This window comes from Pseudophryne corroboree, chromosome 5, assembly GCF_028390025.1.
Source record: "Pseudophryne corroboree isolate aPseCor3 chromosome 5, aPseCor3.hap2, whole genome shotgun sequence".
In the NCBI taxonomy this organism is placed as follows: domain Eukaryota; kingdom Metazoa; phylum Chordata; class Amphibia; order Anura; family Myobatrachidae; genus Pseudophryne; species Pseudophryne corroboree.
Genome location: NC_086448.1, coordinates 787,167,650 through 787,184,281, shown reverse-complemented (window position 1 = coordinate 787,184,281; position 16,632 = coordinate 787,167,650). Strand labels below are relative to the sequence as shown.

At 45.4% G+C, this 16,632-nt stretch overlaps 1 protein-coding gene across 1 annotated transcript in view; it reads left to right on the top strand.

Moving 5' to 3' along the window:
* The window catches only part of THSD7A (thrombospondin type 1 domain containing 7A), a 430,207-nt gene extending 415,554 nt beyond the window's left edge, over positions 1 to 14,653 (top strand). The window contains exons 25-28 of the mRNA XM_063924405.1: positions 3,400 to 3,482; positions 6,184 to 6,397; positions 10,989 to 11,076; positions 13,536 to 14,653. Coding sequence (XP_063780475.1) covers positions 3,400 to 3,482; positions 6,184 to 6,397; positions 10,989 to 11,076; positions 13,536 to 13,620 — 470 coding nt within the window. The 3' untranslated portion in view covers positions 13,621 to 14,653. The remainder of the gene's footprint in view (positions 1 to 3,399; positions 3,483 to 6,183; positions 6,398 to 10,988; positions 11,077 to 13,535) is intronic.
* Positions 14,654 to 16,632: the final 1,979 nt, after the last annotated feature.

The window sequence follows — 16,632 nt, the reverse complement described above, 5'->3', positions numbered from 1 at the left end:
CAGTGCCACTCCTAGATGGGCCCGGTGTTTGTGTCGGCCACTAGGGTCGCTAATCTTACTCACACAGCTACCTCATTGCGCCTCTTTTTTTCTTTGCGTCATGTGCTGTTTGGGGAGGGTTTTTTGGAAGGGACATCCTGCGTGACACTGCAGTGCCACTCCTAGATGGGCCCGGTGTTTGTGTCGGCCACTAGGGTCGCTAATCTTACTCACACAGCTACCTCATTGCGCCTCTTTTTTTCTTTGCGTCATGTGCTGTTTGGGGAGGGTTTTTTGGAAGGGCCATCCTGCGTGACACTGCAGTGCCACTCCTAGATGGGCCCGGTGTTTGTGTCGGCCACTAGGGTCGCTAATCTTACTCACACAGCTACCTCATTGCGCCTCTTTTTTTCTTTGCGTCATGTGCTGTTTGGGGAGGGTTTTTTGGAAGGGACATCCTGCGTGACACTGCAGTGCCACTCCTAGATGGGCCCGGTGTTTGTGTCGGCCACTAGGGTCGCTAATCTTACTCACACAGCTACCTCATTGCGCCTCTTTTTTTCTTTGCGTCATGTGCTGTTTGGGGAGGGTTTTTTGGAAGGGACATCCTGCGTGACACTGCAGTGCCACTCCTAGATGGGCCCGGTGTTTGTGTCGGCCACTAGGGTCGCTAATCTTACTCACACAGCTACCTCATTGCGCCTCTTTTTTTCTTTGCGTCATGTGCTGTTTGGGGAGGGTTTTTTGGAAGGGCCATCCTGCGTGACACTGCAGTGCCACTCCTAGATGGGCCCGGTGTTTGTGTCGGCCACTAGGGTCGCTAATCTTACTCACACAGCTACCTCATTGCGCCTCTTTTTTTCTTTGCGTCATGTGCTGTTTGGGGAGGGTTTTTTGGAAGGGACATCCTGCGTGACACTGCAGTGCCACTCCTAGATGGGCCCGGTGTTTGTGTCGGCCACTAGGGTCGCTTATCTTACTCACACAGCGACCTCGGTGCAAATTTTAGGACTAAAAATAATATTGTGAGGTGTGAGGTATTCAGAATAGACTGAAAATGAGTGTAAATTATGGTTTTTGAGGTTAATAATACTTTGGGATCAAAATGACCCCCAAATTCTATGATTTAGCTGTTTTTTAGTGTTTTTTGAAAAAAACACCCGAATCCAAAACACACCCGAATCCGACAAAAAAAATTCGGTGAGGTTTTGCCAAAACGCGTTCGAACCCAAAACACGGCCGCGGAACCGAACCCAAAACCAAAACACAAAACCCGAAAAATTTCAGGCGCTCATCTCTACATATTACACGTGTACTCGTTTCATTCTGTTTACTGTCGCCCTCCTTTTCTAAATTACTTTTGCATATCTTTGGATTCTTTGACGTAGAGCAGAGGTTTGTCATTGATATCCCATACACTGTGTATTATTGATCTATATAATCAAGACTAATATAAGAACGTTGTGTCTATTTGCTCCAAGTTGGCGCAAAAACCACTTAACCGATTTTCATGAAAACTGCACCATTTTGTAGTGGGGTGTGTTCAAACTGAAATCTAACTTGCAGTGTAAAAATAAAGCATCCAGTATTTACCCTGCACAGAAACAATATAACCCACCCAAATCTGAAATGTGCAAAGGAAGATGCGGCTTCTGTAGCAGTGCAGGCAGTGAGTGACTGTGTGTGCGTGTGGATTATTTCTGACTTTGACATTGGACTGGTTTATTCCTCCCCAGAAAGAGGGCTCGTCTGTATCAGATCTCAGTAGTACACCTACACATTTACATTTTAACAGAACTGTAGAGGAATCCTGGGTTAACACTGATATGTGTTTCATCTATATGGGAGAGAGGCAGCACGCAAAGCAAAACTATCCACGATGCAATGTGTTATGCTTAACCCACAATAAATGGGGTGCCATAATATATCTGAAATCTGGGACACCTATTATTTATAAAGGTTCTGTGGCTGGTGAAATACAGGTAAAATACAGGCTTGAATGTAGCCAGACACAGAACCTGTGTAATGCCTTTGGGCCTAATTCAGACCTGATTGCTCGTCTGTGAATGTAATTTACAAAGGTCTGCGTTCAGATAGTCGCCGCCCAGACAGAGTAACTGACCCGTGCAAGCCTGAGTACGCCATGCGAAAAGCTGTGCAAACCCTGGTCAGCTGCAAATCTGTTCGTAACACACTCACCATCTAATGATTTTTCCAGTGTGTGCAGTGTGTGCGCAGCCCAGGACTTACTGCTATAGTGCGATGAGAACAGGCTGATCGGGGCCGGAGCTGACGTCACACACCCTCCCTGAAACCGCTTGGACACGTCTGCGTTTTTCCTGACACTCCCAGAAAATGGCCTGTTACCACCCCCAAACCAAAGTCCACCTCCTGTCAATTAACCTGTGTTCGCCTAGATATACAAAATGTTTTTTGCAGTTTGGCCTCGCGCCTGCACTTTATGATCCGTACACATGCGCAGTCATTTGATAATCGGCCGCTGTTCGATTTTGCCCAACAGTGGTCAGGTCTGAATTAGGCCCAATGTGTCCTGGATTAAGGGGATATTATGGCAACCCTACACAATATAGAACTTGCCCACAAGAAATTGAAGGATTCTCAGCAACACAACTTCTCACACAGACACATCCACAATTCACACAATTCACTACAAGCCTGCTACTCACACTCTGCCTGTCCTGTTAGACAAGCGCCTCCCTCGTGACACAGCAACCTGCCGTAGAGAGTGAAAAAGATGATAGATATATTTAGTTACATATAAACCCTTCAGCGTTTTCACATTTATTAGTCAGCTTAGTGATGCACAGCCGTTGATATGTTATAGCGTCACTCTGTTGGTGCTGTGATTGAGCCACTGAATATAGGGGGTCATTCCGAGTTAGCTGCCGTTGTTCGCAGCACAGCGATCAGGCTAAAAATCGGCATTTCTGCGCATGCGCATGCACAGCAATGCGCTCGCGCGACGTACGGGTACAAAGTCCCTTGTGGTTTTGCACAGGTTCTAGCGACATTTTCATTCGCACTGGCGGACGCAAGAAGATTGACAGGAAAGGGGGCGTTTCAAGGTGTCAACTGACCGTTTTCAGGGAGTGCTTAGAAAAACGCAGGCGTGCCAGGGAAAATGCTGGCGTGGCTGGGCGAATGCTGGGTGGGTGTGTGACGTCAAAAGCCAACCCTCCAACGTTAGAAACAACGCACACGAAGAGTAAGTTCAGGGCTGGTCTTGTTTTGCACAAAATGTGTTTGCAGGCGCTCTACTGCACAGGCGTTCCCACTTCTGCAAAGCGAAAATACACTCCCCGGTGGGCGGCGACTATGCGTTTGCACAGCTGCTAAAAACTGCTAGCGAGTGATCAACTCAGAATGACCCCCATAGTCACTGTCTGTTTCATCCTTCAGGAGGCTGTTTTCAGGTGCACAGACCGGAGAATGAAAGGACGTGCAGTCCTCCGTGCACCCAGCAACACTCATACTGTACTGAGGTAAGTAGGGACACCCATGGGGAGAGACCAGCTATTATACTGCAGTAGTTCCACTACATTTGTCATATAACCCGGCAGGACTTGTCAGACAAGTATGATCAATGGGCTGTCTCATTAATACTGTTGAAGTTGTAATTTACACACAATACTGTAACGACTTAACCACAACATCACTGTTGTTTAATTGCTGATCCTATTAGCCTCCTGCCATCATCAAGACTTTACATGCTGCTTACCATGTAATGTCATAAATACTTAAAAATAATGCACCTTAGCCTTTCGGAAAGATTTTGTTTATAACTAGAAAATATATTTATTTATTTATTATATTGCTATTTTACCATTTGTTAAGTTTAGCAATTGCTTTTGCTATTTGGAGGACAAAGTTCTATCAGTTGTATCATCTATTGGGGATATACCATACTTACCTACATTGTAAGTCTCCTCTCCGGGAGAAGCCCGGAGTGGAGACGCTGCATGTGTCTTCGGGGGGCGGGGCCGGACTGTGACATCACTAAGCTCCGCCCCCGCATCGGGAAATGCCGCGATTCGCGGGTCCACGGGAAGGGGGCGGGGCTAAAATGATGAGATTTGCGTCATTTTAACCCCTTCTCCACCCGACGGACCCGCAAATGCGGGAGGTTATCTCTCTATCCTGCTCGCATCACTAGGGTGCGAGCAGGATGCGGGAGACCTGCCCACTCTTCCGGGGGGACGGGGGGCTACCCCAAAAAACGGGAGCCTCCCGCAGCTTCCGGGAGAGTAGGTAAGTATGGGATATACGTCTAGATTTATCAAAGTGTGGAGAGTGATAAAGTGGAGAGAGAGAAAGTTATGGCCAACCAGCTCCTAACTGCCATGTTACAGACTGTGGGGGACATGTTCTAAGCAGTGATAAAAGTGGAGAAGTGAGCCAGTGGAGAAGTAGCCCATGGCAACCAATGAGCTGCTCTGTATACTTGTATAGTATGCAAATGTTAAATGTTACATCAATGCTGATTTGTTGTCTCCCACAGTCTGTAACATGGCAGTTAGGAGCTGATTGGTTGGTATTTTGGGGCATATTCATCATAACTAAATCTCTACAAAGGTAGATAAAATTAAAATTTTCACCTACATTTGTAAAAATGAAGTTTTGTGGCCATTCATCATAAAGGTAATGCAGGAGATTTCACAGATACTGTATCACCTGCTTACCTTTCTCTCCTGAGCTGGCTCGGCATCCCCATAGTATGGGGACCTCATTTATCCAGCTCCGAAAATACAGTATTTTCAGAGCTTGACTGTCGGAGCATTCATTATCTACAGGTGGCGAATGCTCCTACACCCCCGCTGCTTACCTGTGGAAAGCAGGTCCAGCCTACCAAGAGGGATCCTTCCTGATTCCTCCGCCCCTGCCCAGCTTCTTCCGCCAGACGCCGGGGGCTTTGTGCGCCTGTGTGAACCCTAGATCATGCATGTGCACTAGTGCGAGCCCTGACACATTTTTTCACTACTACTAAATCATACCTCCCAACTTTTCCCTTCTGTAAAGAGGGACACACGCGCGGCGAAGCCGCTCCCGAAAGGGGGCGTGGCTTCGCAGGAGGACCCGCGATCACGAGCCACGCCCCCATTTTCGTTACTGAAGGGGCATGCCCAACGCTCTGTGAGCTGCTGGCATGCCCCCGCTCCCTCTGTCTCCAATGAATAGACGCTGTTTGCATGCGCACAGCGTCTATTCACCGCTGCTCTGCTAAGCAGGGCAGCGAGAGACAGAGCCTCCCAACTGCCCCCCCCACCGCGGGACACTGCGAAAATCGGGACAGTTGGGAGGTATGCTAAATTGGCAGTGAAAAAATTTGTGGAGACAGATGACTTTCGCATCAGCTGTCTCCGTGCCGAAGCAATGATGAATTGCTCCGGCGTTCGCTGTGAGTCACAATGTTAATTGTTGGCTGCCGTTCGGCCCCTGATAATTAACGTGATGAATATGCCCCCTAATCTCTCTCCACTTTATACAGATAGAGCCACGCTAATCGTGGATCTGTCTGTGCCAGGGCGTGCCTATCGCCGCGTCTGGGGCGCGCGCGCGTCCGTGACGCGCCCGCGCCCCATTCACTAGAGTAGGATCTTCTCTGTGCGCTCCCGGCGTGACTAGGCGGACGGATCGCCTTGTTACGCCGGGAGCGCTCGTATGCGATCGAGCCGCGCTAGATGAGGCTTTGATAAATCTCCCCCATAGTCAGAATGTCGACAAATGAAATTAGGGTTAGGTTGCATTTAGGTGAAGGCTAAAATAGCAGTGTCCACATTCTGAAAATGTCAACATTGTGACAGTGTCGACAAGTGTCGATTATTTAAATGCCGTGTCAGATACGGTATGACCCAATGTATTCTATTAGATACAGTATATCAAAAGCAAGAAACACATCTTCTGCGCAATGCACCTATATGTCTGTTATTATGAACTCAAGAAACAGGCTCCTCCCACATATATTATATCACTATCTTTTCTATATATATATATATATACTGTACCATAGTTACTACCTTGTACCTTGTCTGCCATATAAGTGGGAGAATCAGACAGATACCAAATATCCTATACCTGTCACCATAATTCCAGTATCCCATTTATTACCCTTACCCCATGTACAATAAGTTGGAAACCATTGACTACTGTTATCCCAATATTGTGCTTCTATTCTCCCATTGGAAGACGGGATCCTGCGGCTGTGAAGACGGCTACACTGAAGTGACCTCGTCAGATGGGACGCTGGATCAGTGTACCCTAATTCCTGTAGTGGTCATACCCACCATTGCAGACAAGAAGGGCGACGTAAAAACCAGCCGAGCCATGAACCCAACCCAGCCGTCCAGCAGCCAGTCGGGTTATGGAGGAAGGACATGGTTTTTGCAACCGTTTGGCTCAGGTATGTAAACTTTTTTTTTTTTTTAAATAATCTTCATTGTTGACTTTTGGTACTCTGTAATGTATACAGATGTGTACTCATACATCTAGGGTTTACAGTGCATCTAGAAAGTATTCACAGCACTTAACTTTTTCCAGTTTTTGTTATGTTACAACCTTATCCCAAACTGGAATAAATTCATTTTTTTCATCAAAATTCTACACACAATACCCCATAGTGACAACGTGAAAAAAGTTTTGAGATTTTTACAAATTTATTAAAAATAAAAAGCTAAGAAATCACATGTACATAAGTATTCACAGCCTTTGCTCAATATTCTGTTGATGCACCTTTGGCAGCAATTACAGCCTCAAGTCTTTTTGAATATGATGCCACAAGCTTGGCACACCTAACTTTGGCCAGTTTTGCCCATTCCTCTTTGCAGCACCTCTCAAGCTTCATCAGGTTGGATGGGAAGCGTCGGTGCACAGCCATTTTCAGATCTTTACAGAGATGTTCAATCGGATTCAAGTCTGGGCTCTGGCTGGGCCACTCAAGGACATTCACAGAGTTGTCCTGAAGCCACTCCTTTGATATCTTGGCTGTGTGCTTAGGATCGTTGTCCTGCTGAAAGATGAACCGTCGCCCCAGTCTGAGGTCAAGAGCGCTCTGCAGCAGGTTTTCATCCAGGATGTCTCTGTACATTGCTGCATTCATCTTTCCTTCTATCCTGACTAGTCTCCCAGTTCCTGCTGCTGACAAACATCCTCACAGCATGATGCTGCCACCACCATGCTTCACTGTAGGGATGGTATTGGCCTGGTGATGAGTGGTGCCTGGTTTCCTCCAAACATGACGCCTGACATTCACACCAAAGATTCAATCTTTGTCTCATCAGACCAGTGAATTTTGTTTCTCATGGTCTGAGAGTTCTTCAGGTACATTTTGGCAAACTCCAGGTGGGCTGCCATGTGCTTTTTACTAAGGAGTGGCATACGTCTGGCCACTCTACCATACAGGCCTGATTGATGGATTGCTGCAGAGATGGCTGTCCTTCTGGAAGGTTCTCCTCTCTCCACAGAGGAATGCTGTAGCTCTGACAGAGTGACAATCGGGTTCTTGGTCACCTCCCTGACTAGAGCCCTTCTCCCCCGATTGCTCAGTTTAGATGGCCGGACAGCTCTAGGAAGAGTCCTGGTGGTTCCAAACTTCTTCCATTTACGGATGATGGAGGCCAGTGTGCCCATTGGGACCTTCAAAGCAGCAGATATTTTTCTGTACCCTTCCCCAGATTTGTGCCTTGAGAAAATCCTGTCTCGGAGATCTACAGACAATTCCTTTGACTTAATGCTTGGTTTGTGCTCAGACATGCACTGTCAAACATTGGACCTTATATAGATACTGTAGGTGTGTGCCTTTCCAAATCATGTCCAATCAACTGAATTTACTACAGGTGGAGTCCAATTAAGCTGTAGGAACATCTCACGGATGGTCAGTGGAAACAGGATGTACCTGAGCTCAATTTTTAGCATCATGGCAGAGGCTGTGAGTACTTATGTACATGTGATTTCTTAGTTTTTTATTTTCAATAAATTAGGAAAAAAATCACAGAAAAAAACTTTTTTCACGTTGTCATTATGGGGTATTGTGTGTAGAATTTTAAGGGGAAAAAATGAATATATTCCATTTTGGAATAAGGCTATAACATAACACAATGTGGAAAAAGTGAAGCGCTGTGAATACTTTCTGGATGCACTGTATATGCTATACGGCGCAAGATGCCCGGCGCGACTGAGACGCTTGAATACTTATTCTTCTTTCCATAGTGCGTCTTATTCCCATCGTAGACACAGCAAAACACACTCAGTGTAACCGCACAGGAATTAGTTTTAAATACGCACAGAGTCGCAGATGACGCGCAGCGGAACTTGGAATGATAAAAAGCCACGGCTGCTGCACCGTAGCGCTTCTTATACAGATGTACAGGTGCCGCACATCACAGTGATCAGTGTAATCTAGCAGAGTAGTTTTATCGCTCCCAGTTTTTTTACTTGTGCGAAGAAGATGCACATTTTCAGCAAGAAAAAAAATTGGAGCGGCCAAGTCATCTGGGACCTGGCGCTAAGAGGGGCTATTTGGCGCGACTGAAGCCTCAGTGTATGAGAACATATCTGTATATGCATAAAAGCTATAGAATATGTAGATCTTATTTATTATATTTAATGTAGCTGGACGGAACTTATTTATTGCAAATTTAATTGAAGGTGGACGCAGACTTCCACCCAGGTGTCTGGATCCTGTGGTCAGTCTGGGTAAGCTTCAGACTGACCGTGGTCTGCACACCTCCCAAGTCACGACCGATGGTCCCAGTGGTGATCCGAGGCTACGTTCTCAGAAGCAGCACTCAGATCTCGCGCAGGAGGCGTCTACCTCCTACAGACGCCTCTTGCTGCATTTGCATTTTATTTGTATGGAATTGCACAGCCGTTTCCCTGCACTTCCCTGCGCTGTGCAATTCCATACGAATCTGAATAAGGCCATGGGTATCAGGAGTTTATATTTAACTTGGTGACACTTTCACATGAATATATAAGATTTAGGAGGCACCTTCAATCACTGTATATATATGTTATATGCATATTATTTCTGCTATACAGCAAGTATATGATGCTGCCAAATCCATAATGCCGTCGACACCCGAATATTTCCTGCCTCTGCCTTTTCAGCCAGAAATCCCGGCAATTTCCCTCCATTTCAGTGCCGGGTCATGATGCCGGTCTCTGTCTGCCCCCCCCCCCCCCCCCCCATCCCCTTTTCACACAGAGAAGCTAATTACCGTGTCAAGAATTTCTACCCGGTAATTTGTGGCTCAACCTGGGTATTTCGGCTGTGTGAAAAGATGAACCCGAGTAGAAATTCCCGGGTCTCCTTCCCTGGTAAATTCCTGGGTCGAAGTTCAACCCGGGTTGACCCTTTCACACAGAAAAAGTATCAGTGTTATTCATGAAATTACCGGGTAGAACTGCTTCACCCGGTAATTTCATTTTCTGTGTGAAAGGGGTGTTAGGGTGATTTTCTAAAGGTGTACGATGTAGCCCACCCTCAGTTATCTGTGTTCATTACACACATCCAATACGGGTTAAAGAATGTAAAAATAAATAATTTACAGTTCCGACTGCAGTAAATCACCCCAGATCTAGGGATGGCCATCGACCATCGATGATTCAAAACCATCGGTGGTCTCTGACCAATGTAGAATACTTTTACCATCAATGGGGGAGAACCAGATGGGTTCCCACCATCGATGCTTCACTGCTACCTTTTTTTTTTTTTTCATCTCAGTGTCAGGGCACAGAACTTAACCCCGCCCCCTGCCACCCATGTAGATACGCCCCGGGCTATGCTTGGCCCTCATTTCATTATACAGTAATACAGGGTTGACCATCGATGGGTAAAACCATCAATGAATCCCTTCTAGATGGTTTTACACCAGAGGTTATCCATCAATGGTACCATTGATGGTGACCATTGATGGATAACCCACCGATGGCCATCCCTACCAGAGCCCTCATTGCCGTCAGTACAAGTAATCCCTTCACACCCGCCTGCTGTAGATATCTGGTGGGAGGGTGTGAGCGTTATTGCCTTGTGTCGTTTGTAATCAGTACTTAAAAATAGTGATTTGGTGGTGGGACCAGGAAATGTTCTGATTGGCTTCTGGCCCCGCGGTCATCACACACAGCATTCCGTGCTATTCACGTTCACGTTTCTCAGCCGGAATTCCAGTGACATCACCTTGCGCCTCTCCAGGGAGGGATGCAGTCAAGTTCCCGACAGTCGGGATCTGGAATGTCGGGAAAATATACGGAATCCGCCAGGGATCTCTAAAACTAATTGTTATACCAGCAGGGGCTGATGTAGGGGTCAGAGCACACCCCTAGGTATATTATTGCCCACCCCACTCCTCTAACACATGAGTGTGAGCTCCGCTTCTTTCATGCCGGACCCGGTCCCCATGCCTCTGGGCAACCAAGGCAGCTCCAACCACCCATCTCCACCTCATGTCCCTGTTCACAATTTTGAATAGGTTTGCAATGCATATGCATGAAGAAATCAAACTGTATATTGTTGCGTTCCATATAGTGTAACATCAGTAACTCGCCGTATTAGCAGGGTCGGACTGGCCCACAGGGATACCAGGGAAACCACCGGTAGGCCCCACTGCCTGAGGCCTCACTGCCTGAGGGCCCACTCCTGAGGGTACCAGGGAAACCACCAGTAGGCCCCACTGCCTGAGTGCCCACTCCTTCCTCTAGGGATCAGGTTCCAGACTATGCACTAGTATTATACATGGTAGATATGTTGCATTACACTGCACTAAACTATTGTGTATTTCAAGCCTTTGTGGAGGCTGGCCACACCCCCTTTGTAGGCTGGCCACACCCCTAAGTATGGGCCCCTATAACCGCATCCCCCTGGTGGGCACTTCATGCCCCAGTCCGACACTGCGTATTAGTGTAACACGTTAATACAACTAACATGAGAGAAGCTTCTGAAATATTTCTGGTGATTTTTTTTGTACTAACTGAAAACTAACATCCGCTCTTTCTAGATGGGAAACTGAAGACCTGGGTGTATGGGGTAGCAGCAGGTGCCTTTGTTTTGCTCTTATTTGTGGTATCTATGATCTATCTGGCATGGTGAGTTTTCAGGTTCCTATTAAGATATAACATTATTTTGCTAATAGAATGAATGTAACAATGTAACAAAATACTTTATTGTTTTAAAGCAGCATTTCCAGTGTCTACACAGTAACTGTACTAGTTCAGCCTCCTTCTAAATGCCTAATTTGAAAACCTTGAACAATAGTGCCACCAGTAGGTCATAATCAGGTACTGCACTCTGACAAATATAGATGTAAAGCAGACAATAAACAAAGGAATAATCTCTTCCTAATGAAACAGATTAAGTCATACATATGTAACTGCCATGAGCATATTTTAGTAATCTCACATTATTCATGATACGTCAAACTTTGCTGTATATACAGTAGATACTGACTGAAATGTTGTGTAATGTCAAAGTGCCCAACAGACATTTATATACTCTGACATACGAATCTAAAGAGATGCAATACACTTGTATTGGGTTTATTAACATTTTAAATGATATTATTGTTTAGTTTTTAAGACCTTTTTTTATTGCATTTAAGAGCATTAAACGTGATGCAGCTCACACGCAGGTCCGGATGCAGCCGCACTCGGAATGCGGATGATTTGTAAATAGAATGGTAGTGCAGCTATATGAACGTCTTAGGCCCTCATTCCGAGTTGTTCGCTCGCTAGCTGCTTTTAGCAGCATTGCACACGCTAAGCCGCCGCCCTCTGGGATTGTATCTTATCTTAGCAGAATTGCGAACGAAAGATTAGCAGAATTGCGAATAGAAAATTCTTAGCAGTTTCTGAGTAGCTCGAGACTTACTCTGCCATTGCGATCAGTTCAGTCAGTTTCGATCCTGGTTTGACGTCACAAACACACCCAGCGTTCGCCCAGACACTCCCCCGTTTCTTCAGACACTCCCGCGTTTTTCCCAGAAAGGCCAGCGTTTTTTCGCACACGCCCAGAAAACGGCCAGTTCCCGCCCATAAACACCCACTTCCTGTCAATCACACTCCGATCACCAGAACGATGAAAAATCCTCGTTATGCCGTGAGTAAAATACCTAACTTTTGTGTAAAATAACTAAGCGCATGCGCTCTGCGAACCTTGCGCATGCGCAGTAAGCGACTAATCGCAATATAGCGAAAATCTGCAACGAGCGAACAACTCGGAATGACCACCTTAATGCGCAAGCATCTCCCCGCTTTTTCTGTACACAATCACGGTCATTGGCACTTACACATCACACGTGCTAGGTGCAGGAGTTACCACTGAAATAGGCGTCCTTTAGGTGTATGTATGACTCAGAATGTGGTGTCACTCTAGTTACACACCCACGTGTGGCCGCTGAGTTGATCTGCTACACATCTGTTTCTCGGACGGAGATCCGTCCAGCTTCGAATCGCCCAGCGATGCTTAAAGATGCATACATGTGCTGTAGCGCGTCTGCAGTGAGCAGAAACTCACAAGGAGCGGCCATATTTGGACCGGCATGAAAATCAGGCCCATAGATTTTCGTACTGCAAGAAAGTGTGTTAAAAATTGGGTTTTATGGTTGTTGTTTTTTTTTTTTTTTTTTTGGGGGGGGGAGTCAGAGATGCAGTCTAATAGCCCCTAAAGAAGACCAGACAGGAGCAGGATTTGGTTTCTATTAATTCTCTTAAAATCAAAGAATACGGCAAAGAGAAATTACCAATTTATTTGCTAGGCCTTACGGAGCGGAGGCACATGCAGCCTCATGCAATAAGCCCAACACTTCCTGCTAACAAATAATTTGCAGGAAACAAAGATGTGCAGAAAAGAAGGAGTCAAGTTTGCCGCAACTATTTCTGGGCTGCGAGTAATGTATAATATATTTAGGTGTTGGTCAAGAATCTTAAGGAGGGCTGGCGGATCTCTGGATAAATGCTTAAAATAAAATATTAGGGGGTCTAGTCATGAAACAGTGAAAAGTGTGGAGAAGTGAGCCAGTGGAGAAGTTGCTCATGGCAACCAATCAGCATTGAAGTAACATTTATAATTTGCATACTATACAATTGTATGGAGCAGCTGATTGGTTGCCATGGGCAATTTCTCTACAGGCTCACTTCTCCACACTTTTCACTGCTTCATGAATAGACCCCCTATGATTATAATATTATTTAAAAAATGCCCTAACTAAAGCCTTAGGGGTCTATTCATGAAGCAGTGAAAAGTGTGGAGAAGTGAGACAGTGGAGAAGTTGTCCATGGCAACCAATCATCTGCTCTGTATCATTTTATAATATGCAAATTATAAATGTTACTTCAATGCTGATTGGTTGCCATGGGCAACTTCTCCACTGGCTCACTTTTCCACACGTTTCACTGCTTCAAGAATAGACCCCTTATTCTTTGACGTTTCCCAATATACGTACGCCCTGGTCAGAAATTTAATATTTGTGGTTTTAACTTAATGTATGTCTTAAAAATGTTTTGCTTTTCTTATTTAACCAAAGTCTATGCCTATTTTGTATTCATAGTAAAAAGCCCAAAAAACCACCAAGAAGACAAAACAACCGCCTGAAACCACTAACGTTGGCTTACGATGGAGACGCGGACATGTAAAACAGCCAATGCTGAAAGAATATACATTCCTTCTCCGGTGTCTCAGAAACGTGCAACATAAAGAATGTTTTTAAGGATGAACTCAATGGCGGAGATTTAAGCACAGTCTAGAATAATGCAACGTAACTTCACTGAGTATTCTTCAACCCCACAAAACCACAAACTGGAATCCGTTTCATTCTAGATGTATATATTAAATGGTCTGGCGCAAGACCTGACGTATTAACCTCATGTAACCAGTCCTTACGAACTAATACCATAGTCTCAGCAGTCAACCGTATGGCCATGTAAAAAAAAACGTTGCTCTTTCGTGGCAAATAATGGGGTTCGCTGTAAATAACACCATATTGAAGACTGATCTATGAAGACACTCACAGTCCAAGCAGTTTACAACATGTATTCCGTCAGAGTTTAAGGATAAAATATGGGACCGCAGGACCAATCGTACCCAAAGCTGCTGTGCCACAGTACACGTGACCGTGTCCTGAATTGCAGTATTTTGTAGTAACTATTCTCGGAAGCGAAACGCGTGTAAATCAGATCATGTTTCTACTTTCTCTATCTCTCCTAATGCTGCCTACATCTTTTGCTGTATGTAAGGCAGGACATGCACTATATTAGTGCAGCATGTTATGCACTTAACTAGTATTGCCATAGAAAATGCCTCTTTTCATACGGACGGTGTCTTGTGCAAGAAGCGTCAAGTAGACATTTGACAATGGAGAAAAGAAAAAAAAAAGAGAGAGACTAAAATCAGGATGAAAGTAGAGTTTTGAGACGGGATCAAATATCTGTACATAAATCTGCTGTTTTCTAGTTAGATGAAGTTGTGTCTCGTTCCCTTGAGAGCCCCTTCCCCCCTTTCTTATTTATATTTAATACAGACCCTTAAGTTATTTCATTACGTATTCTTGCAGTTTGTCTGTACCGTAAACAGAGAAAAGCACTACCCCGCAAGGAAGACCTTGTACTGCCACCGGATATTTTTGTTATGTTACAGTGAAGCATTTTTGATAAAGATGCAAAAGCCAAATATTGTTTTTTTTTGTCTTCAGTCGACTTTAATTTATGGGCATGTCCCCGTCCTCTTGTAGCTTTTACTACATGCATTGCATGGAGAGCTACTTATTCCTGTGACTTAGCTCCATTCTGCTCTTTGCATGTGACTTCTAGGGAGCAGCTTTGTGTCAAACAGCAACAGAGATAAGCACTTTGCCTAATTATATAAATGTATGGCTGATAAGCACTGAAGAAAAGGCAAAAATATAAAGCAATGTATTTGGTAGATTTTGCAGAAGGCCTGTACAGAACTATAAATTAGAACTATTAGAAGCTGGATGACCTATTTAAGGGAGAAGGACTGACTGTGTTAATTCCATGCATATCATTCTGCTCTTTAACAAATGAATAGTCACTACATACATACTACACTGCCAATCTTGGTATATGTGACTTTTCATTAATAATTATTTATTCTGTGTTGCAGTTCTGCATCTTATGTGAAGAATGAACAGGTCAGTGACAAACAATAATGCAGGGATATTCAACATGTGGGCCCCGTTTGCTGTAGAACTACATATCCCAGCATGTAAGGGCACAGTTTTGCTATTAGAGCATGCTAAAACTGTGGCAGGGCATGCTGGGATGTGTAGTCCCACCGCAGCTGAATACCCCTGCAATAGATGATTCCAAATTGCATTGAAGATATGTGCATTCAAACCCAGGATTTTGATAGGGGGGATTTCAAGTTTACCTCTCACCAATATTCTTCTATACTTTACACATATATAATCTACAAATACTACATACTGTATAGCAGGGCTGGCCAAACCGGTCCTCGAGATCTACCAACAGTTCATGTTTTCCAGTCCTCCTGGAGATCTGTAGAATTGTCAGTTGGGAATGAATGCAGCACATCTTAATTATTAATGACTACACCTGTGCACTAGCTAGGTGGTCTGGAAAATGTGAACTGTTGGTAGATCTCGAGGACCGGTTTGGCCAGCCCTGCTGTATAGTATATACAGGGCCGTTTCTTGGGGCAGGCGAGCAGTGCAACCGCACTGGGCGCCCGCCGCGGCACTAACTGTGGCTCCCTGCTTCCCCCTCCTATTTCTCCCTGAGTAACCCGCTCGGGGGGCGGAGTTTCACGGAATGATGCGGTTGCGTTGTTACGTCACGACGCAACCCCGTCACTCCGCGAAATCCCCCCCGAGCGGAGTACAGAGGGGGATCCAAGTTAGGAAGAGGGAAAGGCCGGCGCGAGGAGCGACTGGTGAGGTGGGCCGAAGAGCAGTAATCGCCTCTGTAAGTATTCTCTCTCTCTCTCTCTCTCAATGTGTAAAATGGGGACACCTGCCGTAATGTGTGAAATGGGGACTCTTGCCTGCCGTAGTGTGGGGATTTAATGTATCAAGAGCATTGCGGTGTGTTGCATAATATGGTGCAGGGGGCATTACTGTGTGGGGCTTAATATGGTAGAATTTTTTTTTTCCTGTGGTGGTCGTGATCTGTTGGAGCAGGGTCAAAAACTGGATTGTGAGGTAGTCTTTTCAGATGAGGCCATGCCCATTTAGATGAGGCCACGGCCCCTTTCCGGGTGCGCGCGCAAGTTTTTTTTTCCATCTAGGTGTGTGTGTGTGGGGCGGGGGGAGACACATTTTTTTATGTCACGGGGGGGGGGGGGGGGGGGCGCATTTTTAAATCTCGCACTAGGAGCCAAATTGGCTAGAAACAGCCTTGAGTATATATAAGAAAACTGCCCAGCAAATAGAAGACAGCACAACTGTACTTACTAAGGGTTAAATTGACTAAGGTGGGAGTTTTTTTAGAATGGGTGATGTTGCTCATTAACCAATCAGATTCTACTTAACATTTATTTAGCTGCTTCTAGAAGATAATAGATAGAATCTGATTGGTTGCTATGAGTAAAGGGCCCTACTCACTGGCCGACCCGCCGCCGAGCTGCCCGACGGCGGATACGGCCGACGAGCGACCCGGCGGCGGGGGGGC